This window comes from Mesoplodon mirus (assembly GCF_964341445.2).
Source record: "Mesoplodon mirus genome assembly, chromosome: 11".
Taxonomy (NCBI): domain Eukaryota; kingdom Metazoa; phylum Chordata; class Mammalia; order Artiodactyla; family Ziphiidae; genus Mesoplodon; species Mesoplodon mirus.
In genome coordinates this window covers 39,588,870-39,613,289 of record NC_138987.1, presented here as the reverse complement: position 1 = coordinate 39,613,289, position 24,420 = coordinate 39,588,870, and the positions used below count along the sequence as shown (strand labels likewise).

The 24,420-nt window shown below is 44.0% G+C and overlaps 1 protein-coding gene across 3 annotated transcripts in view; it reads left to right on the top strand.

Moving 5' to 3' along the window:
* Positions 1-24,420, top strand: part of ARFGAP3 (ARF GTPase activating protein 3) — a 51,939-nt gene that overhangs the window by 1,782 nt on the left and 25,737 nt on the right. For 2 of the 3 annotated variants that reach the window (XM_082636725.1, XM_082636724.1), the window contains exons 2-9: positions 3,481-3,599; positions 11,962-12,034; positions 14,626-14,757; positions 15,676-15,759; positions 18,375-18,462; positions 20,248-20,310; positions 21,611-21,657; positions 22,241-22,383. In XM_082636725.1, coding sequence (XP_082492851.1) covers positions 3,481-3,599; positions 11,962-12,034; positions 14,626-14,757; positions 15,676-15,759; positions 18,375-18,462; positions 20,248-20,310; positions 21,611-21,657; positions 22,241-22,383 — 749 coding nt within the window. The remainder of the gene's footprint in view (positions 1-3,480; positions 3,600-11,961; positions 12,035-14,625; positions 14,758-15,675; positions 15,760-18,374; positions 18,463-20,247; positions 20,311-21,610; positions 21,658-22,240; positions 22,384-24,420) is intronic. The other variant, XM_082636726.1, reaches the window with a different exon arrangement.

Below are 24,420 nucleotides of genomic sequence, written 5' to 3'. Positions count from 1 at the left end.
TATGAACAACACACTTGTAGAAAATTTTATATTCTGTAATAGGATTCATAAAAGCATTGAACAAAAATATTTTCTGGTAGTGTTCCACAGTATTGGGCTACATTTTTTTTTTTTTTTTTTTTTTTTTTTTTGCAGTACGCGGGCTTCTCACTGTTGTGGCCTCTCCCGTTGCGGAGCACAGGCTCCGGACGCGCAGGCTCAGCGGCCATGGCTCACGGGCCCAGCCGCTCCGCGGCATGTGGCATCTTCCCGGACTGGGGCACGAACCCGTGTCCCCTGCATTGGCAGGCAGACTCCCAACCACTGCGCCACCAGGGAAGCCCTGTGCTACATTTCTTGATTAAGACTTTTTACTTGATTGTTAATAAGAAACCATTACCTAAGCAAAGATGAAAACTTTTAGTTTTAATGATGTGGAAGAGTTAATAAGCATTTTTAAAATGAGATGATTAAAAAGAGCTCTAAGACACACAAGACAAGAAAGTACTTAAAGAAAAACACCTCGGTTTACTTTTAGAATGTGGTGTCCAATTCTCCCTCTCATGTGTGATGAATCTTTACTCTGGATCAAAGGTTTTAACTCAAAGGGTCAGTTTTCTAGTTTGTGAAATCCTCCCTTGTCTCTGCTGTTCCCTTAGTGTTATATTGATTGTTTGAGTTATTCAGCAAATATTCATTCAGCAAATACCGGTTAAGCACCTACAGCGTGCCGGGCACTGCAGAGCACTGAGGATGTACTGATGGAAGAAGAGACAGGCTCCTGCCTTCAGAAAGCAGATGGTCTGTCTAGTGCCTGGAGGACAGATAAAGGGCTGCCTGGCGGGGTAAGAGGCAGTGTAGTGAAGGGGTGACGAGTGAGCTCCGGAGCAGACTGCCCGGGGTCCAGTGCCTGTGATACCACGTCTTAGCTATGACACTTAACTTCATGTTTCCTTAGTTTTCTCTAACTAAGAGGATGAAAACTGGCGCTATCTACTCTGCAGGGAACTTGAAATGTGCAAAGTGAACACGCAGGGCCCTTGTTTCAAAAGTACTAAGAATTTCAAGATGAGACAGCAGAGCATTAACCACCCATGGGCCCTTCTGTGTGCAGTGTCCTGTGTGACTGCGTCCATCACCACAGGCCCGGAAGCTGGCCCAGATGGGCATAAGAACAGTACCTTCTTGTAGGGTTGTTATCAAGATTCCGTTGGCCAACAACAGTGCCTGACATGGAGCAAACACTCAATATTAGCTGTGATTTCTATAGTAATCATTCTCACCATGTGGCAAAAAAAATTGTTCGTCCAAAACTACTTTTTATCACCATAAGAACTGATATTCTGCTTAGAAAACCGTATCTCCACTTTGGTTTAGGATTGCCCATCAAAACAAAATGGAGTCCCTGCTCCAACAGAGAGCCAGACTTGGATTTCGAACTGCCCTCTGACCTCAGATCCCACAGGGCCCAGTCTCGGCTCGTGAGCTCTTCCACCACCTGCATTTGCATTTGGTGCCTACTTTGTGCCAGGCTCAGTGCTCAGCGCTCAACTCAGGTGAACAAGGCCCCAGCCCTCACAGAGCTACCTTCTGCAATTCCTCATCTTTTTTTTGTTTTCAGGAGAAAGAAGGATTATTTATTTATTTATTTATTTTTGGCTGCCTTGGGTCTTCGTTTGCTGCGTGCAGGCTTTCTCTAGTTGTGGCGAGCAGTACACGGGCTTCTCATTGCGGCGGCTTCTCTTGTTGCAGAGCACAGGCTCTAGGCCCATGGGCTCAGTAGTTGTGGCTCGCAGGCTCTAGAGCACAGGCTCAGTAGCTGTGGCGCACGGGCTTAGTTGCTCCGCGGCATGTGGGATCTTCCCGGACCGGGCACGAACCCACGTCCCCTGCATCGGCAGGCGGACTCTCAACCGCTGCGCCACCAGGGAAGCCTATTCATGGAGTTTTTACCACTCCGTTGTGCTGATGTTAATTAATTACAAATATTAATTTCATGACAAGCACTGTGTATTTTAAAGTACTTTTGTGTCCTGTTATCAGATGAAGAATGTTTGACTTCAGTGTTGAGGGGGCTGGTGCTAATTTTTGAGCTGGTAATAAGTTTTATAAGTTGTTCATTTGATTAACATATATTTCCTGAATGCTTTGTATGGGTAGATCACTATTTTTCAGGCTCTGTGGGAGATGAAAAAACACACAGAAAACATTTATTGAGCGTTAGCCACGTCCGAGCTCTGTGCAGAAGCAGAAGGAAGGCGAGGTGAGGGAAGGGCCCCCGACGCTGCAGGAGCTCCGAGCTGTGCAGGAGGGGGCCCACTCCTTGGACGTGAGCTGTGTGTCTGAGTAATAACAGTGACCTGGACAGAGTGGAGGGGGCAGAGGTCATGAAGGACACGGCATTTCACGCAGGAACAGCTCTCTCTGTTAGCATCTGTTGCGGAGCTCAGCATCTTAAAACAACAAACACAAGTTGTCTCACACAGGTTCTGAGGGCCAGGAACCTGGGGGTGGCTCAGTTAGCTAAAATATAGTTTTATTTTTTCTGGAAAACAATTCAAAACAGGTCTATTATTTGTGGAATTTTTAACTGTCCTGTTGTCCTGGCTCTAATTACTCATAAGTATTCATTTCCACGACAAGCACTGTGTATTCTAAAGTACATTTGTGCTCGTGTTATCAGGTGAAGAATGTTGACTTTAGTCAGTGGTACGGAAGGAAGGCTCAGGGCTTCCCAGGAGGCTGCAGTCACCGAAGGCTGGGGCCTCCACTCGAAGCTCACCCACGTGGTGGTCAGCTGGCCTCCGCTCCTCACTGGCTGTTGGACTAAAGGCCTCAGTTCCTCTCCACGTGGCTCTCTCCACTGGGCGACCCACTGCCATTTGGTAGAGAGCCACTGCCCAGGGAACAGTAAGGCCTTGGGCATTTCCAGCAGGGGACATCCCTGTCTAGTGTTCATTCATGTGACTGGTAGGAACCCTGTTGACGCTTCATGCGTGAGTCATATTTGAGACAATAAACACATCTAAGTTCTCTTCACTACGCATACTATGTACTATTATAATATGCAAAAATATATAACTTACATAATTAATGCATTATATTAATAGTCTATTGATAAATAATTATATAATACAGTAACATTATTATAATAATAAAAGAAATAGAAATTTGAGGTTTCAAAAAAAATCTAGGTGAGATATTTTCTAATAACCAGTTTGTTTATCTATTATTCTTTTTTTTTTTTTTTTTTTTTTGCCGTACCGTGCAGCTTGTGGGATCTTAGTTCCCCCACCAGGGGTTGAACCTGGGCTCGAACCTGGGCTCTGGCAGTGAAAATGCTGAGTCCTAACCACTGGACTGCCAGGGAATTCCTTCTAATAATCAGTTTAAATTGTAAAGATTAAGCAGCTTTCAAGCCAAATCCTGTATTGTCCTATAGGATGGCTCATTTGGCTAGTAAGAATTGATGAATAACTGAATTTTGAAATTTTCTTTCAGGTGTGTTTTGACTGTGGTGCCAAGAATCCCAGCTGGGCCAGCATCACTTACGGGGTATTCCTGTGCATCGACTGCTCGGGGTCACACCGGTCGTTTGGTGTCCACCTGAGTTTTATTCGGTAAGGGGACCTTTCCTCACTGGGGGTGGGAGTGATTACCTTGTTACGTGGGTCTCTCTCCCCTTTTCCTTTATGTTTGCTTTGACGTCAAGTAAAATGAGAGGTTGGTTATGAGTCATGGAGATTTAAATCTTATGTAATTGAGTAAACTCGGAAAATGAGTTATTTTCTACTTGGTCGCTGTGCTGTAGAGCTTGGTGTGAGAGGAAGCGGTGTTGAAGCCACAGTCAGAACAGAAGGCTTGAGGCAGCATCTCCTTTTCCTTTCTTGTCTCTGATAATTAGCAGCACATAGGAGTCTTGCTCTGACGCCTCCTGGGGGAAGGGGTCTCTGTCGCTTCTCCAGGTGGAGAGTCACTGCAGGTGGCGGGAGACCCTCGTCAGATCAGGACTGCGCTCCCAGCAAAATCCGGCAGCTCAGCCTCCAAGGACACTTATAGCAGAGCCCGAGGGAATGATTTTTGCATGAATTTTAGTGGCAATTTCAAATGTTTGCAATGTGAAAGACGTGGGCTGCCTGGGCCCCTCTGGCTGGTCCCTGTCTCTGCTCTGACCTCTTGGTAGTAGCCTCTCTGGGGCCTTTGTGGCCATCAGAGAAAGATGCCCCCTCTGGACACAGTCCCACAGTCCAGTAGGAGGCTGAAAGTTCAGGTGCACCCCTGAGCAGTCGTGGCTCAGATCTCTACGGCTGGCCTCCCCAGGTCAGTTCACCTATTTCCCTGCCAGTTCTTTTTCCAGGGAAGGAGCCAGCTAGGCAGGCAGGCTGTTTGAAATCATGGCAAGCAGTTTTATTTTATATTATGACTTAGGGAATACTGATTCTGCAGTGTGATTACCATAAAGAGCATTTGTTCCTGTAGGGTAAAATCTATGATAATTTGTAACGAGATATTTTGTATCCGGCGCAAAAACTATATAGTAATAATAAAAACATAACTTTCTTTCTTTTTTTAAAAACATTTATTTATTTATTTTTGGCTACGTTGGGTCTTCGTTGCTGAGTGCAGGCTTTCTCTAGTTGCGGCGAGTGGGGGCTACTCTTCATTGCGGTGCGCAGGCTTCTCATTGTGATGGCTTCTCTTGTTGTGGAGCACGGGCTCTAGGCGTGCGGGCTTCAGTAGTTGTGGCACGCGGGCTCAGTAGTTGTGACTCGCGGGCTCTAGAGCGCAGGCTCAGTAGTTGTGGCACACGGGCTTTGTTGCTCCGTGGCATGTGGAATCTTCCCGGACCAGGGCTCGAACCCCTGTCCCCTGCATTGGCAGGCAGATTCTTAACCACTGTGCCACCAGGGAAGTCCCCATAACTTTCTTTTTAATGTATTAACTGAAAAAAACTTTATGTACTTTCCTGAGTTCTTTTTTTCAGAAATCAATTTATCAAAGCAGAATGGGCTAAATATTATAGCCATAGAACTCCATAGGTCATGATTTAGAAAAGGGAATTCTCTTGGGTGTTCTTACTACTTCCAGAATATCTATCAGTTTCCTGTCTTCTTTTTTCTTAGATGCTGGACCCAGGATATTTTTTTTTTTTTTTTTCTTTCTTTTTGCATATGCGGGCCTCTCACTGCTGTGGCCTCTCCCGTTGCGGAGCACAGGCTCCGGACGCGCAGGCTCCGGATGCGCAGGCTCAGCGGCCATGGCTCACGGGCCCAGCCGCTCCGCGGCATATGGGATCCTCCCAGACCGGGGCACGAACCCGTATCCCCTGCATCGGCAGGCGGACTCTCAACCACTGCGCCACCAGGGAGGCCCAAGGACCCAGGATATTTTTAATACACTCTCCTGACCTTGTCTCTTTTTGAAATGTGGAGGCATTTGGTTGCCAGGGCAAGTTTATTCTTCATGTACTTTTTCCCCCAGGTCAGTTGTCACCAGTTAGCACATGGTGACCCACTCTGTCCAGAGGCCGCGATGCCTAGACCGAGGCAATGTGTAGTTTGTTGTCTTCCTTTCTCTCGTACTGTGCTCTTTCCCTCTTCCTCTCTGCGAGGTCCCGCCCATCAGAACCTGGCCCTCCCTTTTCCTCACCACTACAGCACAACACCAGTTTAAACCATTCCAGGAAATCAGGTGGTTTTCTGATGTGTTCCCCAGCTGAGGGAAGGGCTGCCTGAGAGCCTGATGAGGCTGGACAGCAGGGCCTGTTTGGGATGTTGCAAGTTTAATCACTACCCTTTTAAAAGTTAGATAAATATAACTGTATGAATCATGATGCTTATAAATGATTCAAGAACAACTGTTTTAAAAAAAATCACTGTACATATAACCCAAGGGCAACAGTCTAGGATTTGGGCAAGAGAACGTCAAGGATGATAAGGGCACTGAGGATTTTCTTTTCAAGAGGTGGAGGGCTGCTCTTTAAATGTTTTTTATTGATTAAAAAATTTACAAACATTAGTTCACTGGGAAAAAAATCCGAACAGTCCCAGAGTATATAAAGCAGGAAGTGAAAGTCCCCACTCTAGAACCCCCTCCCTCTCCTTCCTCTCCCCGTGCTAGCTGGCTGCACACACAGGTGCACACACACACACACACACACACACAGAGTCCCATTTCCCAGGCATGAACATATTAACAGTTTGGCATGGGTGGAATGTTTATTTAAAAGGAGGTTTTGTGTTTTTTTGTGTTTTTTAAATGTATTTCTTTATTTTTGGCTGCGTTGGGTCTTCGTTGCTCCACGCGGTCTTTCTCTAGTTGCGGTGAACGGGGGCTGCTCTTCATTGCGGTGTGCGGGCTTCTCATTGCGGTGGCTTCTCTTGTTGCAGAACATGGGCTCTAGGCGCGTGGGCTTCAGTAGTTGTGGCACACAGGCTCAGTAGTTGTGGCGCACGGGCTTAGTTGCTCCGCGGCATGTGGGATCTTCCCGGACCAGGGCTCGAACCTGTGTCCCCTGCATTGGCAGGCAGATTCTTAACCACTCCTCCACCAGGGAAGTCCGGAGGTTTTGTTTTGTTTTGTTTTTAAGTAGAATTTCAAGTCAACGAGTTTACAAAGGGAAAAAAATTTTAGACTATGGCTTTTGCCAAGCAAAAAGGAAAAGGCAGGTTAGGCATCTACGGAAATGGCAAGCTGCATTGGGAGCTGACTGCAGACTGGACCTGATTGTCTGGCCCCTTCCCACCCCCCAGCACTCGGAGCGCTTCGCCCAGTGCCTGTGACGCTGAGTGTCCAGTGCTCCTCTCTCTGGCTCTGTTTATTCTCAAGTTCACCATTAAGTATGTCACGAGCTGTGACAAGGGCAGGGGGTCTCACCCTTGCGTCACTGTTGTTGGGCTGGGGGTACAAATACAACATAAATAAGAAGATAAACTATAAAGAACATTGATAGAAACAGAGCATTGTGTCTACTTCTGGTTGGAAAATTAGGCAAAGTGCAAAGGAGGAGGTCACATTTGCGGTGAACTTCGAAGGTCTGGTGAGATTTTGGTAACGGAGACAAGGCAGGGAAAAAGGAGGGCAGCACTCAGACTTTAAGAGAAGATATAGAGATGGGAACAAGTGGAATGTTTAGTAGCTAGTTTTCATATGCATAGGAAAATGAGGAGAAATAAGATTCAAAGGGCAAGGTCTGTGTGACCTTGGGAGGGCCAGTCTGGGAGCTTAAACTTTATACTCCTGAGGCCCTTGTGGGGTACCCGTGGGAAGGGAAGGCTGATGTGAGCCTGGGTGCCGTAGGCGCCCCAGAGATTCACAAGGCAGTGCTAGGTGGGTGATAGGTGTGAGGATGCTGCAGCTTGGCTGCTGGGGGTCTGAATCCCGTTGCCATCCCTTACTAGCTCTGGGCATGTTCCTTACCTCTCTGTGTCTCAGTTTCCTTCCCTGTGGAGATGAGAAGGCTTATACTCATCTTAGGGCTTTGGGAGGAGTGAGCAAATGAACTCACATGAATCCTGGCACGTGGCCAGACCCTAGCTTGTTATTTTCGTTTTTTATTTTTTTAATAAATTTACTTATTTTATTTATTTATTTTTGGCTGTGTTGGGTCTTCATTGCTGCGCACGGGCTTTCTCTAGTTACGGTGAGCGGGGGCTACTCTTCGTTGCAGTGCATGGGCTTCTCATTGCAGTGGCTTCTCTTGTGGAGCACGGGCTCTAGGCATGCAGGCTTCAGTAGTTATGGCACACGGGCTCAGTGGTTGTGGCTCGCGGGCTCTAGAGCCCAGGCTCAGTAATTGTGGCGCACGGGCTTAGTTGCTCTGCGGCATGTGGGATCTTCCCAGACCAGGGCTCAAACCCGTGTCCCCTGCATTGGCAAACGGATTCTTAACCACTGCGCCACCAGGGAAGCCCCCCAGCTTGTTGATGATGATCTGATCTGAATTATCTGGGTGCCAGCTCAGTGGAGAGGTGCCAGCAAGAGGAGAACCTTTTTATGATGTTAGCTTAGAAAGGCAACACGTCTCATGATTTAAATCAATCACCCAAGCCAGTTATAAACAAATGGCTGCCTGGAAGCTGTTGCTGGGCTTGTCTGTAGGAGTCTGGATTAATTATGGTGTAATTTACTCCCCTGAAAAATTTTGATTACAGGGAATTCCTTGGCTAGGACTCTGCACTTCCACTGCAGGGGGCAGGGTTTGATCCCTGGTTGGGGAACTAAAATCCCGCATGCCACGCAGCACAGCCAAAAAAATAAATAAAAATAAAAATTTTGGTTACCTAACTTTGTCATGTGTATTTGTGAGAGTCATTCGAATTTCATAAGTTTCTGAAATCCATTTAAATGCTCTACTTAAAAAAAAAATGCTGACTATGGTAGCCATTAGTGAAGCTAATTCATGCAATTTTTAAGGAGGTTATGTCTTGACTCATATAAGGATTATAGAGGTTGTAGGAAACCTGTTTTTTCATTTACCTAATTGGTTAACAGGAGCTGTTTTGTTAAAGTGACACGAATTCTCCAACTTCTCTTACTTTCTCTTCTTTACTGTTTTATTTCATTTTAGCACTGTCACAGACCCCTTCCTTTCACATAGCTCTTATTGTAAATTAAAGGTAAGAAGCCACCTACAGGGAGTCGCCTCCTCCTGTAGGAATGGGAACTGATAAGGAATTCAGGTGTCTTCTTATGGCTGACTGTATTCAGAGTCCATTATCACCAACCTTTTATTTCGAAATTTCAGTGTTATGAGAGAAAATCCCTGTCAGGTCAGTTCAAGAACAATTAGTTCTTACCTCTTACCTTTATTTCTAAGAAACATATATAGAAATGTTTGCCTTTTTTTTTTTTTAAAGAGAGTTTAGGATTAAAAGTTGTAAGGCAGATACAGCCACTATGGAGAACAGTATGGAAGTTCCTTAAAAAACTAAAAATAGAATTAACATATGACCCAACAATCCCACTGCTGGGCATATACCCAGAGAAAACCATAATTCAAAAAGACACATGGGGACTTCCCTGGTGGCACAGTGGTTAAGAATCTGCCTGCCAATGCAGGGGACACAGGTTCGAGCCTTGGTCCAGGAAGATCCCACATGCTGCAGAGCAACTGAGCCCGTGCACCACAACTACTGAGCCTGCGAGCCACAACTACTGAGCCCGTGTGCCACAACTACTGAAGCCTGTGTGCCTAAAGCCTGTGCTCCGCAACAAGAGAAGCCACTGCAATGAAGCCCACGCACCGCGACAAAGGGTAGCCCCCGCTTGCTGCAACTAAAGAAAGCCCGAGCACAGCAACAGAGACCCAACACAGCCAAAAAAAAAAAAAAAAAAAGCACATGCACCCTAATGTTCATTGCTGCACTATTTACAATAGCCAGGACATGGAAGCAACCTGAATGTCCATCAACAGAGGAGTGGATAAAGAAGATGTGGTACATATATACAATGGAATATTACTCAGCCATAAAAAGGAACGAAATTGGGTCATTTGTAGAGACATAAATGGACCTAGAGACTCATACAGAGTGAAATAAGTCAGAAAGAGAAAAACAAATATCGTATATTAACACATATATGTGGAATCTAGAAAAATGTTATAGATGATCTTATTTGCAGAGGAGAAATAGAGGCACAGACATAGAGAACAAACGTATGGACACCAAGGGGGGAAAGGGGGTGGTGGGATGAATTGGGAGATTGGGATTGACATATATAAACTATTGATACTATGTATAAAATAGATAACTAATGAGAACCTACTGTGTAACTCAGGGAACTCTACTCAATGCTCTGTGATGACCTAAATGGAAAGGAAATCCAAAAAAAGAGGGGAGGGACTTCCCTGGTGGCTCAGTGGTTAAGAATCTGCCTGCCAATGCAGGGGACACGGGTTCGATCTCTGGTCCGGGAAGATCCCACATTCCACGGAGCAAGTAAGCCCGTGTGCCACAACTACTGAGCCCACGTACCACAACTACCAAAGCCCGTGCGCCTAGAGCCCGTGCTCTGCAACAAGAGAAGCCATTGCAATGAGAAGCCCGTGTGCCACATCGAAGAGTAGCCCTGCTCGCCACGACTAGAGAAAGCCCCCGCGCAGCAACGAAGATCCAACGCAGTCAAAAATAAATTTTTTTAAAAAGGAGGGAATATATGTATATGGATAGCTGATTCACTTTGCTGTACAGTAGGAACTAACACAGCATTGTAAAGAAACTATATTCCAGTAAAAATTAATTTTAAAAGTGTTGTAAGGCAGATTAGCAAATCTGAGTACGTATCTCCTCAATTTTAGGACTTTTAAAAATGTTTAAAGTCAGCCCACATTCAGGTACCTATTATGTGCCTGTGCTAGGAATTGAGAGAAAAATGTGGGACACTCCTGCCCTCTGGAGCTTGCCGCTTGTAACAGTGTGACAGAGTCACCACGATGGTTATGATGATGGTGATGGTGATGAATGTGATGGTGGTTATGGTCGTGATAGTGATGATGATGATGGTGACGGTGATGATGATCTCATGATGATGGTGGTAGTGATGAATGTGATGGTGGTTATGGTGGTGATAGTGATGGTGATGATGGTGGTGATGGTGACAATACTGGTGACGATGATGACCATCATCACCACGGTGGTGATGAGAATTTTAGTCACGTGGTGCTTACCGTGAGCCAGGCACCTTTCAGACATTAGCTTATTTAATTTCTATGAGAGCAAAATGGGTAATACTATAATTATCCCTACTTCACAGATGAGGAAAGTAAGGTGTGGAGAGGTTAAGTAATTTCTCCAAGGCCGTACAGCTTGTAATGGCGGAGTCGAGATTTGTACTTACAGGCTGCCTCCAGAGGCTGTGCTGTTAACTGCCACCCTGTGACCAAGGAGGGGTGGGGATGGCACCTAACTCAATCTGAAAATGTGGTGACTAAGCAAGATCTTTCAGGGAAAGGATTGCAGAGCAAGATATATAATTTAGTCACCTTGCTTGGTAATCAAATTCTAAAAAGAGATTTTTTTTTGTCTTTATAGGAAATCTGTTTCTTATAAAGTATGGTTTAATTTTTACTTTTTATATATTACCATGAAGGTGATTTGTCCTATGTATATGTAATAATAATATGTATTAGTATTATTATTAATCTTATGGTAGCTATTGGCTTCAAAATAACATCTTAGTATTTACGAAAGTTAAATGATACCAATAGGCAGAGAAATAAGAGAAATAGGAACGGCAGCATAAAAGACATTTTTTGGTGAATCTAAAGCTTCTTTTCTTTCTACCTTGCCCATTTTGTAAAGGGTGTTCAACCTATACCCATTTTAAAATGTCCACATTCCTTTCCAGTTAGTGTGGGACAAGCTAGTGTTGAATATGGGTTAGCCTTGCCTTTTGCTCATGTCTATGGATTCAATAGAAAGATTTCTAATATTGTCGCGCAGTCATATCTTGCTTTACGGTGATCACTTGGCGAATTTTTTTTTTGTTAGGGACTACAATTATTGCCTTTTTCTTGCTCTGATTTGATCTTACACTATAGATAAGTAGGGCATAAGGTGTCGGTGGGGGAGAGGAGGCACTTGCAGTTTTCACTTAAGCAGCATTAAAACCTGAGTTTTCTCCTCTCCCTGGTGGTGGTGATGTTGAGTAGGTCCCTTCTACTTGATGGTAAGACTGTGAGCACCGTCCAGGCTCCTGTTGGGGGTCACACTGGACAAATCGATAGCCAACCTGAAAAAAATCCAAACAGTACCTCTATTTTTGGAGGCTTGGCTTCTAGGAAGGGTGAGAGGGGCCAGGAGTGGCTTGTACCAACTGTTGTGCACCCTGGAGTCCTAGCATCCTGGAAGCATGTGTCACTGTTAACACAAACTTAGAATTCTTCAGGATCCTGAAGATCGAGGAAAGCTTATCCTCAAAAGTTTAGTGGCTTGATTATGGGGAAGAACAGTATTAACATTTAAGAATATTTTTTCCATTTAGATCTACAGAGTTGGATTCTAACTGGTCTTGGTTTCAATTGCGATGCATGCAAGTTGGAGGAAATGCTAATGCAGTAAGTTCATTTCAGACTTGTCGTATTCTTCTTGTATAAATATGTGTTGCACTAGTAAAGAAGTTCAACGTTTCCATGTAAAAGTTTGGGAGGCCCTGTCGGACCGCAGGAAGACATGGGCTTAGGAGCTGGACAACCCAGCTCGCTTGTTTATCCAGAAATCTATTAAAAACCTAATAAACACGAAGCTCTGGGCTAGGATACAATGATGAACAGGACAAATGAGACCCCGCCCTTACAGGCAGAGACAGAGAGCAAGTAAAGCAGTAAATATACAAAGTAAAAGGTGGTGATAAGTGATTTGAAGAAAATTAAACCCGGAAGTGATGGCATAGAGGAATTGGGAGACTTCTTTATGATAGTACAGTTCTTTAATATCTGAGGGTGACTTTTGTACTCAGATGGAATGCTTCTAGCTTCTTTTACCTGAATTTTATTTAATTTATTAAATATACAGATTAAAAAACCTGTTTTCCAAATCTTCAATTACAGTTTATAAATATCATGTATCAATTTATAAACTTAGTAATTTCTGTGTAAAAAATAACTTTTTAAGTGTTCAATTAATTTATAATTTTAAAAGAGCAAATTTCCTTAACCCCGTTTACAAACCTAGTTAAGGATCCTCACACATTTTAAACTTCATTTACAAATTCAATATATCTGATTTCTAAAACACTAAACTGTCAGCCTTATAAATCTAGCCAGCAAAATCATCCTTTATATAAAATACCATTGTGTTTTTATAATGGTATACCAAAATGATATAGGTTGAGTAAATAGAATTCCCTTAGACATACCATTAAACATTCAAAGTATTGGAAATCAAATTTGTCTACATTTCAAATAAAAATTATGTCTAGGGCCTCCCTGGTGGCGCAGTGGTTGAGAGTCCGCCTGCCGATGCAGGGGATACGGGTTCGTGCCCCGGTCTGGGAGGATCCCATATGCCGCGGAGCGGCTGGGCCCGTGAGCCATGGCCGCTGAGCCTGCGCATCCGGAGCCTGTGCTCCGCAACGGGAGAGGCCACAACAGTGAGAGGCCCGCGTACGGAAAAAAAAAAAAAAAAAAAAAAAAATTATGTCTAGCATCAATTAAATATTTAAAATTAAAACAGTAAATCTAAAATAGTAGTTTTCAAAATACCCAGATTCCCCTGGACCAGTGTATCTCAGCGTTTTTTCATGATTGTTCCTTAAGCAGGAAAATTGAATTAATAGATTAACTTATTTTAAATCTAAATTGGATTTAGTTTTCCCTAGTGAGAGAAATTAAATACTAAGGAATATGATTTTGTCAGGTAAGGGTGATCTTTGGAAGGCTACAAACCATTGTAATAACTAAGATTTTATTTTTTTTCCACTTTCCAGGAAACCATTTTTGCCCCTGTTGAGAATGCGTGCCTTAAGTATTTCAAGCATGTTATTAGAAACCCATACCCATTTTCATTATGTCCACAAACTTGTTCCTCAACTTAATACTGTGGGTTTGATAGTATCTGTCCGTGTTACTAAACCTTCCTAGGCTGCAGAGTCCCCCACCAGCTCCAGAGAGCAGCTTCCTCGTCTCAGCCAGTGGAGATGGGGCGCATGGGGTGAGGCAGATCAGTCAGTGGTCCTGCAGCTCAAGCAGTGGAATTGGAACCGTCCTGCTTGGGTTTGAGTGCCAGCTCTGCCCCTCGCTTGTCTGTGTGACGTTGGGCAAGTTGTTGAACCTCTCTGCTTCAGTTTCCCTGAGAGTCTGGCCACGAGGATTTGACAGGATGGTGCCCACAAAGGACCAGACAAGACCTGGGACATGTGGGTGCTCCGTACCGTTACTCATCCCATTGAGTTAATAAGAGGATCCCTCATGCAGGCTTTTAGAACACCTGCTTCAATTAAGATATGAATACTGTAATTCATGTTTGTACATAGATCAGAGGTGGTTGAAAGCAGTGTCCTCTAATTGTCTAAATATCTGTTTCATCACCTTGCCTATGCTGTGGTCTCCGCTGATGAAGAAATAGTGCTCAACAAGGAGAAGGTTAGCGCGGCTCCTGACTTGTTTGTCAGAAATTCCAATGTAGGGAGACCCCTGGTGGTCTAGTGGTTAGGATTCTGGGCTTTCACTGCTATGACCCGGGTTCAATCCCTGATCGGGGAACTGAGATCCCACACGCTGCACAGCAGAGCCGGAAAAAAAAAAAAAAATCATCTCATATAGATACAAAGAAAAAAAGAAAAAAATTCCAGTTTAGTGGAATCTAAACTAAAGTGGATTCCTCAAATTAAAAGTAGTCCTGAGTGGAAAGAGCCCCGCCAGATAACATTCAGGATGATGGAGGTAGCTTAGTGGAGCAAGGAAGGGCCAGTTACTTTGTTTCGTGAGGCAAATCTCATGTCCACTTTTACCAGAATATTAATGTTGCATCTGTGGAAGGTATTACCCCTTTTACAAGGAAAAATTTTATAAAAATTTTTCATGGTTTAAATTATTTTGGTTTTCACTAGTATTTTCAAAAAAAGCCTTCATAGCATGCAGTAACATTTTTGATCACCATGTTAGATTCAAGGCAGCGATGCTGTTAACCCGCGTACTTTCCTCTGCAGTCTTCCTTTTTCCATCAACACGGGTGTGACACCAACGACACCAATGCCAAGTACAACAGCCGTGCTGCCCAGCTTTATAGGGAGAGAATCAAGGCGCTGGCCTCCCAGGCAGCCCGGAAGCATGGCACTGACGTAAGCACAGCGGGTTGGGGGGGTCTCCTTCAGAGGAACATTTGTTTCAGTAGAAAAAGTAGTTTTTACCCCAAACAGTAAAACTTGCTAGCCGGACTCTCTTACAAGAGAACAGCGTGTAGCGGATTCTTACTATTCACGGTCCTGCTTGGTAAGGTTGCTGTGAAGACTGCACTAGAGTCCTGCAGCATCACCTTTGTCAGCTGATCAACACTAACCTTGTTTCCGTTTAAAGACACCTTCTTTAGTGTGTATTGTTGACTCACTGACACTGAGCTGGCGGCCAAGGGCATTGTGGCTCGAGCTGAATGACACTCAGCTAACTGCCTCCCTGGGCTTAGGAACGCAAGGTGGCACTTCAGCACCGTGCTCGGGACCATTGTAAACAATGGATCCACCAGCAGAAAGCACAAAAATGTGGAAAGCGTGTCAGTAAACAGCCCGTAAAATGGACCCGTGTTTACAGCAGGAGCCGAAACAAGGAAGCAGAGCGTCGCCTTGTTCCACCTCAGCTGGGAATGTGCACCTGGGGTGACAGATGCTCTGCTGCTCTGCGTGTGTCCATGCAGGATGGCACATTTGGGGTCACAAGTCAATTGTAGCATGTAGACAAATTCGCAGACATGGAATCCACAAATGATGGGGGTCGACTGTACTTTGGAACCTGCACTTAGACGTGAAGCCCTGGCTCTTTCCTTTTCGGAAATGGCTTGGGGAGCTGGCGATTGTCTTCCACAGGGTTTGGTGGCAGAAGTTACTGGATTGATGTGTTACTAAAATGTGCTCAGGGGCCCTGACTTTATAATAATGGAAAGTACAAATCTTTAGCAGACAGGCCTCCAGAAAGGAAGTGAAGAGCATTAAATAAACACTTTAAAGCAGGTGAAATGCTGAGCGGTGCATGTGTTTTTGTTCCAGCTGTGGCTTGATAGCTGTGTGGTTCCACCTTTGTCCCCTCCACCAAAGGAGGAAGATTTTTTTGCCTCTCATGCTTCTCCTGAGGTATGTGTTACACTTCACACAATTTTCATGTGTGCTTCAAAGGCATAACTAAAGTTATCAACAGTGAAGTTATAAAGGGCATATATTTAAAATGTTTCTGTTAGGATATAGGCTAAGCTGCTGTAACAAACAGCCCTGAAATGCAGTCAGGGCTGGAATAAGGTAGGAGTTAATTTCCCACCAGCAGTGCAGAGGTAGGCCATCCAGGGCTGACCAGGGTATGGATTTTGCTCTTCTCATTGTGTGGCTCCTACCTCAGGGTGCAGAGTGGCTGCTCCAGTTCATGACCTTTCCCAGCCAGCAGGAGGAGGACAAACATTCGGGAAAGCAAGTGCCCCATCCTTTTACAATCTAGAGGTAGCACACGTCACTTCTGCTCATAGCCTGCTGGCTAGAATTCAGTCCCATGCCCTATACCCAGCTTCGAGGGAGGCTTGAGGACGTCTTACTAGGGGTCTTCCCAGTGCAGTTCAGAGCTTTGGAACTGACAAAGAATGAAGACAGTTTTTTGTTGTTTTTTTTTAAACCCAGATTTTAAGAGCAGTTTGAATCTCATTGCCCCTATTTAGCTGTGTACGTAGAACATATCTCAAGGCTATTGTGAGAATGAAATGAGTTAACACAGATAAAAGTAGCTGGTACCTAGCACAGAGGAAGCTTCAACAAGTGCCATTTCATTAACCTCATCTTTGTAGTCCGATAGGAGTAGTAACAACAATCCATGGTCCCTCTGTGCATTTTCCCCAAATCGCTTAGATCAGGGAATATGAGGCCTGCAAAGCCAAAATATTTACTAACTGGTCCTTTAAGGAAATGTATGCGACCCCTGGCTTACAGCCCCAGATGTTCTGTTAGCTGCCCTGCATCTTCCAGTCCCGATGGGGAGGGGCCACTGTTTGCTTAACTGCTACTCAGTCCTTTAACTGATTTTCAAGAAAAAATTATGTAAAGTTGTATATACGTTGCTAAACCTTGATTTTTTTTGCACATTATGTACATGTTATCTTTGACAGAATCAATAGTTACTAGAAATAGTTATCAAAAAAGATGGGAACAGAAAACAAAAGAGAAGGTGTGCTATCATGATCTGTTGCTACTGTTGAATATAGAACTAGATACAGAATATCCATGGTTAGTAGCTGAGAAATGTTAGAAATAGAAATGATGGGCTAAAAAGAGGAGAGATATGAACAGTTTGGTGTGGATTAGAGTTGGAGATATTAGTATGAATTCATGTTTATTTTAGTGTCTCTCTGTCTTTATATATCTATATGCACATGCACGTGCACGCACACACACACATACACATGATGGAGAACTAACTGCAGATACGTGTGTACACACGGGTTAGTACACACAGATATATGACCTAGCTTTGTCCACTGAAAGGCCTAGAGACAGTGACACACCAGGACAACAGGCACACCCAGCACCCACACCTTGGTTTCTAAATGCTGTTTTCCAGTGGAAGGACCCAGGGCTACCTTTGGAGAGATGGCTGATTCTAGGACTGGGGCTGCTGCGGCAGATAAGCCTGGAGCGCCCTATGGTGCTAGAAGAAAGGAAGTGCTAGGAGGCTGGGCAGGGGGAATGGACGAGGACATGTCTGAAGGACTCAGGAACCAACCTGGAAGAGGTGCCAGTGGTCAGAGCTGGAACGATTTGAACAAAATAATGATAGTATTGGACTATAATCCAAAGAATAAATAAATATCCATACTAATATAAATGGATGATTGCATAAAGAAATGAAGGGAAAGGACAGTCTTCCTTACAGAAAATTACAAATCATGCATATACCTCTCCACCCTTCTGGAGGTGGGGCTTAACCCCCCTCCCCTTGCATGTGGACTGGACTTAGTGACGCTTCCCAGGACTAGAGGATGGAAAGGGGAAACTGGTAACTTTCCAGGGAAAAGGCTGCCAGGCGCCAACCTAACCAAGTGAAAAAGATGGGCATCACTAGTGCACAGTCGTGTTGACACGAGGCACGGAGGGGGCACCTCCTCTCTGCTGTTCTCCCCCCAGACCTAGTCTAATCACAAGGAAGCATCAGACAAACGCGCAGTGAGGGGCATTCTACAAAATACCTATCAGTACCCTTCAAAAGTTTCACGGTCCTGAAAAACAAGGAAAGACTGAGAAACTGTCACAAAGCAGAGCAGACTGAGGAGACGTGACGAATGCAGCGTGGGGTCCTGGGTGGGTCCTGGAACAGAAGAGAGACGCTGGTGGGAAAACTGGTGAAATCCAAATAAAGTCTGGAGTTTAGCGAATAGTGTACCAATGATGATTCTTCGTTTTGACAAATGTACCCTGGGTGTTTTAACATCAGAGGAAGCTGGGTGAAGAGTATCTAGAAACTTTTATCTTTGCAACTTTTGTGTAAGTCTGAAATTATTGCATAATAAAATTTTTATTTAAAGAAAAGGAGGAAAAATAAGGAATTTGAGCATGGAAACAGAGACTTAAGAACAGGTATATTTTAATCTTATCCTTCCTTCCCACTAATCCAGGTGGGAAGGTGACTTTAAATTACTAGGTTTTCCCCCTGTTATTTGTTTTTTATGACTTTTCTTGCTTTGCTGGTAATGAGTTTTCTCCCCTTGCTTCAGGTGAGTGGCACAGAGTGGGCATCAGCACAACCAGAACCATCTTCTTTAACACCAGGGAACGTGGACGCTCCTCTAGCAAACAATGAAGGTAGTGCTGAGACCTGCCCTGTAGTGCTGTCCTGTGCTTCACTGGCATCTGTGGAACTACTAGAAAATGAGAATCTTGCATTTGCTAGGGAAAGATGCCCATGGTCAGTTATAAAGTGGGGAGAAAAGATTACTGAACACGGAATATGATCTCATTTTTATAAAAAAGAAAACCCAAATCACACTCACAGTTAACACCACATTGTTCACTGGAGAATGAAATTACTGAGGATTTTTACTTTCAATGTGCTACAGTTTGGGTTTTTTTTTTTTTTTTTTTTTTTTTTTTTGCGGTACGCGGCCCTCTCACTGTTGTGGCCTCTCCCGTTGTGGAGCGCAGGCTCAGCGGCCATGGCTCACGGGCCCAGCTGCTCCGCGGCATGTGGTGTCTTCCCGGACCGGGGCACGAACCCGTGTCCCCTGCATCGGCAGGCGGACTCTCAACCACTGCGTCACCAGGGAAGTCCTGGGGTTTTTTTTAAACTGTATTTTATTTTATTTATTTTTGTCTGCGTTGGGTCTTCGTTGCTGCGCACGGGCTTTCTCTAGTTGCGGCGAGGGGGGGCTACTCTTTGTTGTGGTGCGCGGGCTTCTCATTGCAGTGGCTTCTCTTGTTGCAGAGCACGGGCTCAGTAGTTGTGGCACGTGGGCTCAGTAGTTGTGGCTCGCAGGCTCTAGAGCGCAGGCTCAGTAGCTGTGGTGCACGGGCTTAGTTGCTCCGTGGCATGTGGGATCTTCCCAGACCCGGCTCGAACCTGTGTCCCCTGCATTGGCAGGCGGATTCTTTTTCTTTTTTTTTTTGAATTTTTGAATTTTATTAATTTTTTTATACAGCACGTTCTTATTAGTCATCCATTTTATACATATTAGTGTATACATGTCAATCCCAATCTCCTAGTTCATCCCACCACCACCACCACCACCCCCTGCCCCCCACTTTCCCCGCTTGGTGTCCATACGTTTGTTCTCTACATCTGTGTCTCTCTTTCTGCCCTGCAAACCGGAGGTGGATTCTTAACTACTGCACCACCAAGGAAGTACCTCAGAACGGTTTACTTTAAAACACCAGACCATGGGACTTCCCTGGTGACACAGTGGCTAAGACTCCGTGCTCCCAATGCAGAGGGCCCGGGTTCCATCCCTGGTCAGGGAACTAGATCCCACATGCATGCCTCAACTAAGAGTTCTCATGCCACACCTAAGGAGCCCACATGCCGCAACTAAGACCCATCGCAACCAACCAACCAACCAACCAAACAAACAAATAAATAAATAAATGTAAAATAAAACACCGGACCATAAGGTAGAATTCCAAATGATATTAATTAGGGAGACCAATAACATTTTTATTCTACAAAGCAACTAGATACAAAATATACTTCTGTTTTAATGGACTTTTAAATTAAAATTCTTAAAATGATAAAATAGAATATGGAGCTAAAAAGAAAAGACAATCATTGACAGAATTGGATAAGGTCGTAGTACTGAGCAAGTTGAGTGTATTTTATATTCAAAAGCACATTTGGGCTTCCCTGGTGGCGCAGTGGTTGAGAGTCCGCCTGCCGATGCAGGGGACACGGGTTTGTGCCCCGGTCCGGGAGGATCCCACATGCCGCGGAGTGGCTGGGCCCGTGAGCCATGGCCGCTGAGCCTGTGCGTCCGGAGCCTGTGCTCCGCAACGGGAGAGGCCACAACAGTGAGAGGCCCACATACAGCAAAAAAAAAAAAAAAAAGCACATTTGATGAGTCTATATTCTGCGTTAATATCAATATTTTCAACTTGCAGGTGGACCAGAACAAGGACCAAGTGTGGAAGGTCTTAATGTACCAACAAAGGCTGCTTTAGGTGGTATGTGTTACCCTATATTGTGATTTAGAGAGTGAGATGAACTAAGAAAAAAATGAATCCTGTCTTTACATTCTGCCTGGAACTTAAAATGTAATGAGATTTATTTAAGCAAAAACTGCTGTTCCGTTTCGGCCAGCTTGATGACTGTGAAATGCAGCAGCCTCTGTACCCGGCGAAGGTTGCTCTTGGTGGTTTTGATTTGCTGGTTTATGTCCCAGCATAAGCAGAGGTCAGAGCAGCCAAGTCATTCCTAGCTACTCAAGAACTCTTAGCATTTTCTTCTCTTTCTGATTTTATTGTAGGTGAACTTAATTTCTAATTTTTCATTATCAGGGAAATGCAATCTGAAATTCGTGCATATTACACTGTATTAACTGGAAAGCAACTGCTTTGGTGAAAAATAACTAAGCTATTAGAAATGTTCCAGGCATTTTCGTCATGTACTTATAATAGACTTGTAGGAGATTGGGAGCAGATTATATGACTACCACAGTACAAATCTAAAAGAAAGTGATGAAATGGAGAATTTCCATGGATGGCTTTTTTACACTTGAAATGTAATGAGGTTATTCCCTCATTAGGACTAAAAGTTTTAATCTTTGTTTTTTGTGGTTTTATGCTATCCTTTTCCTGTTAAAGCACATTCTCACTTTGTAAGAAAATAATGTTTTATTCTTACTGGGTCTCTTTTACATAATTCTAAACACAGTATATGTGATCTATCATTAAAATTTACCCAGAAAACAATTTTTAAGAAACTTTATCTGAAAGCATCATATTTTTGTGCAATTTAGAATGTAATGCTACCAAAATAATAGAGTGTTTTATATCTCTTATTGGTTAATATAACATAAATCAGAGTGGAAAGCGCTTCACTGCTTTAGCTGTATACATAATGCCTGGCTAACTTTCTACTTTAAAACAATTTTGAAATTTTTTGAAGAGTAGAGCTTAATAGGAGGGTTTGTTCTAATGTAATATGAAATGCTTCTGAAGAAAGTAGTGAGTGGGGCAAACTTAGTCTCTTTATTTCTCTTCAGTGTGGTGTCCCCCCAAAATATGCACTCTCTGAGTTTGGATACTACGTGGACATACTGAGGACTCTATTTTGATAAAGCTCTGTTCATCTAAAGTACACTCGTATACTTGAGCCTTCTGGATGACAAACTAATGTGGAAAATGTTATAGTCTCTTAAATAATAAAATACAGTATCTTAGAATTTTAAAAAATACACTGAAAATATACACTGAAATTATATATTTCCATTGGTCTGACTTTCTACTTTTTATTTTTTGACAGAGGTTTCCTCTATCATAAGAAAGAAACCAAATCAAGCTAAAAGAGGAGTGAGTATTATGTATAAAATACCTGGTAGTTTAGCTCTAAAATGGCTGATGCACTCAGAAAAGCCACCTTTGTCATTTTACTTTTATTCTGAGCCATATTATAATGAATGTGGCTTTGATAAAAAGCTTGTTCTGTTCAATGAGGGGATGTTATACTTAGTGAAGATTTTCTAGAATGAGTGTTTAACATTTCTCTGTCAATGACAAAATTCTGAAAAAAATCAACAGCAGCTCCCTGGGACTTTCTGTCATGGTTACGGTTCTAAAAGCAGTGCTGTCTGGGGAGGCTGGGAGGGCTGTCATTGGTTGAATGTTGAGATGCCGTGATTCCTTTCAGAGCCCCTGCTCTGGAGGCAGGTGCGGGGTTTTAACTCCCGACCTCATCACTTGCCAGCTGTGGGATCTTGGTTGGGCCACTTAACTGGCAGGGGCTTCAGGTCCTCATCCATCACCCGGAGATGGTGACAGTGCCGGCCTCATAGAGTCGTGAGGACTAAGTAATAACCCTCGATAAATGTTAGCTTTTGTTGCAAACGTTTTCAAACAGTTTGGGTAGAATGTAATCTTATACTATATCTTCTAGCTTGGGGCCAAAAAAGGAAGTTTGGGAGCCCAGAAACTGACAAATTCGTGCTTTAATGAAATTGAAAAACAAGCCCAAGCCGTAGATAAAATGAAGGAACAGGAAGACCTTCTGGCCAGGGCGGCACCTAAGGAAGAATCGATGTAAGTTTGATTGGGTCATAGTAATATGTTTCTAGTGACTAACCCTATTAATTAAACAACTCTGAGATTTGCTTTCCAAATGCCATTTATTCTTACATATGTGTGTGAGGAGGATAATGCAAAATTCAGTTTTATGATAACGAAAACTGCATGGATGTGTAGATTAGAAGGGGAGAGACCCGGGAGAAGGAGGCAGTCGCCATTTCCGGCTGGAGCTGTGCAGACAGGATTGGGATGGGGTCGCGGGAAGGGAGAGACAGAAGCGCTCAGGAGGTACTCACGCAGGAAGGACGCTCAGCATCGTCAGTGACCGGGGAAATGCAAGTCAGAGCCACAGGGAGAAGCCACTTCCCTCAGGGTAGCTGTAATCCAGAAGACGTACAGCAAGTGTTGGCAAGAATGCAGAGAAACTGGAGCCCTCATGCTTTGCTGGTGGCAGTTACCACATGACCCAGCAATTCCACTCCTCAGTATATTCTCAGAGAAATTAAAATATGCCCGTGTAGCCACACCAGAACTTGTACATGTGTCCATAGCAGCATTAATCCCTATAGCCAAAAAGTAGAAATAACCCACATGTCCATCAAGTAGTGAATGGATAAACAAAATGTGTATGTCCATACAATAAAATATTATACGGCCATAAAAAGGAATAAAGTACTGACACGTGCTGCAGTGTGGATAAATCTTAAAAATTTTATGCTAACAAAGAAACTGGCCACAGAAGACCGCATATTGTATGATCCCTTAGAAATGGAATGTCCAAATTAGGCAAATCCAGAGACAGAAGGCAGACTAGTGGTTGCCAGGGGCTGGGGGCAGGGGAGAGAACGCCGTGTGACCGCTAATGGGCGGGGGTTTCTTTTGGGGGCGATGAGAATGTTCTGTAATTAGATAGTGCTGATGACGGTGGCAGCCTTGTGGATATGCTAAACTGAATTGTGTACTTTAGAAAGGTGGATTTTATGGTATGTGAATTATATCTCAGTAATGAAAAAAGTGTTTATAATGTGAAGCCCCGTTGAACTTGGTGACTAAGTTCTAATTGTATGATGGAAGGTTGTGGGTATGGTGGCATCTGCAGAGCTTTTGAGCCTGGATCTTGAAGGAGTCTCAGAGTCAGACTTGGCACGGGGCTGGGGGAGAAGGAAGAGTCTGAGAGAATGAAGAAGAGGGAATCCAGACGGTGGTACTGGGGTCCTGCCTGGATCGGGGACATTGGAATGATGCTGGGGGTCGCCCTGAAGTCAGGCCAGCAGTTTTACATCACATCTGAGGGGAGTGCTGTGACGAAGGGTTGTGTTTTGGAAAGTGCGTTTGGTGGCGATATCCAGGACAGAAGGAACGGGAAAAAACTGGAGGCCAGGAGGCCAGACTGGAGACTTGTTTTAGGTAGATACTTAAGGTTCCTGAGAGGTTTTCGTTTGTGTTGAAAACAGAAGGGACACATGGCCATCTGGAAAGTGCCCGTGACTGGGCATAGAGGATGGTAAGGAGAGAAGAGAGGAAAGGCGACTTGGACTCCTGTTTTGTATGCGTGTTTATTTTATTTATATGGTGTTTTCTCCTATTTTCATGTGTATCTGTTTTAGCTTGAGTTAATTACTACAGGCTGCCTAATGAAGAAAATACTTTATGAGGTTGTTTTACGGATTCCTTTAGTTAATTCTCATTAAAGTGCATCAAACAGTGCCTGACGCATAGTAAGTGCTCAGCCAGTGTGATTTCTTGCTATTGATGCTCACAATGCGCTAAGAGGACCTTCACACGATAAGCCCAGATAATTTGAAATTGCTAGTTATTCCTCACTGTCCTTTAACTCACAGAACCTAGGGGGCAGCACTAAACTGTATTTGAGTAAAATGTGATCTGAAATGCTCTATGTGAGGTTTACTCGGAGTTGTCACAGACTTCACTTTGACGTCTCTGACTTAGCTAGGCTTTTTGACACTGGGCAAGGGGGAAGGTTAAATCTGAGTATGTTTGGGGCTTCCCTGGTGGCGAAGTGGTTAGGAGTCCACCTGCCAGTGCAGTGGA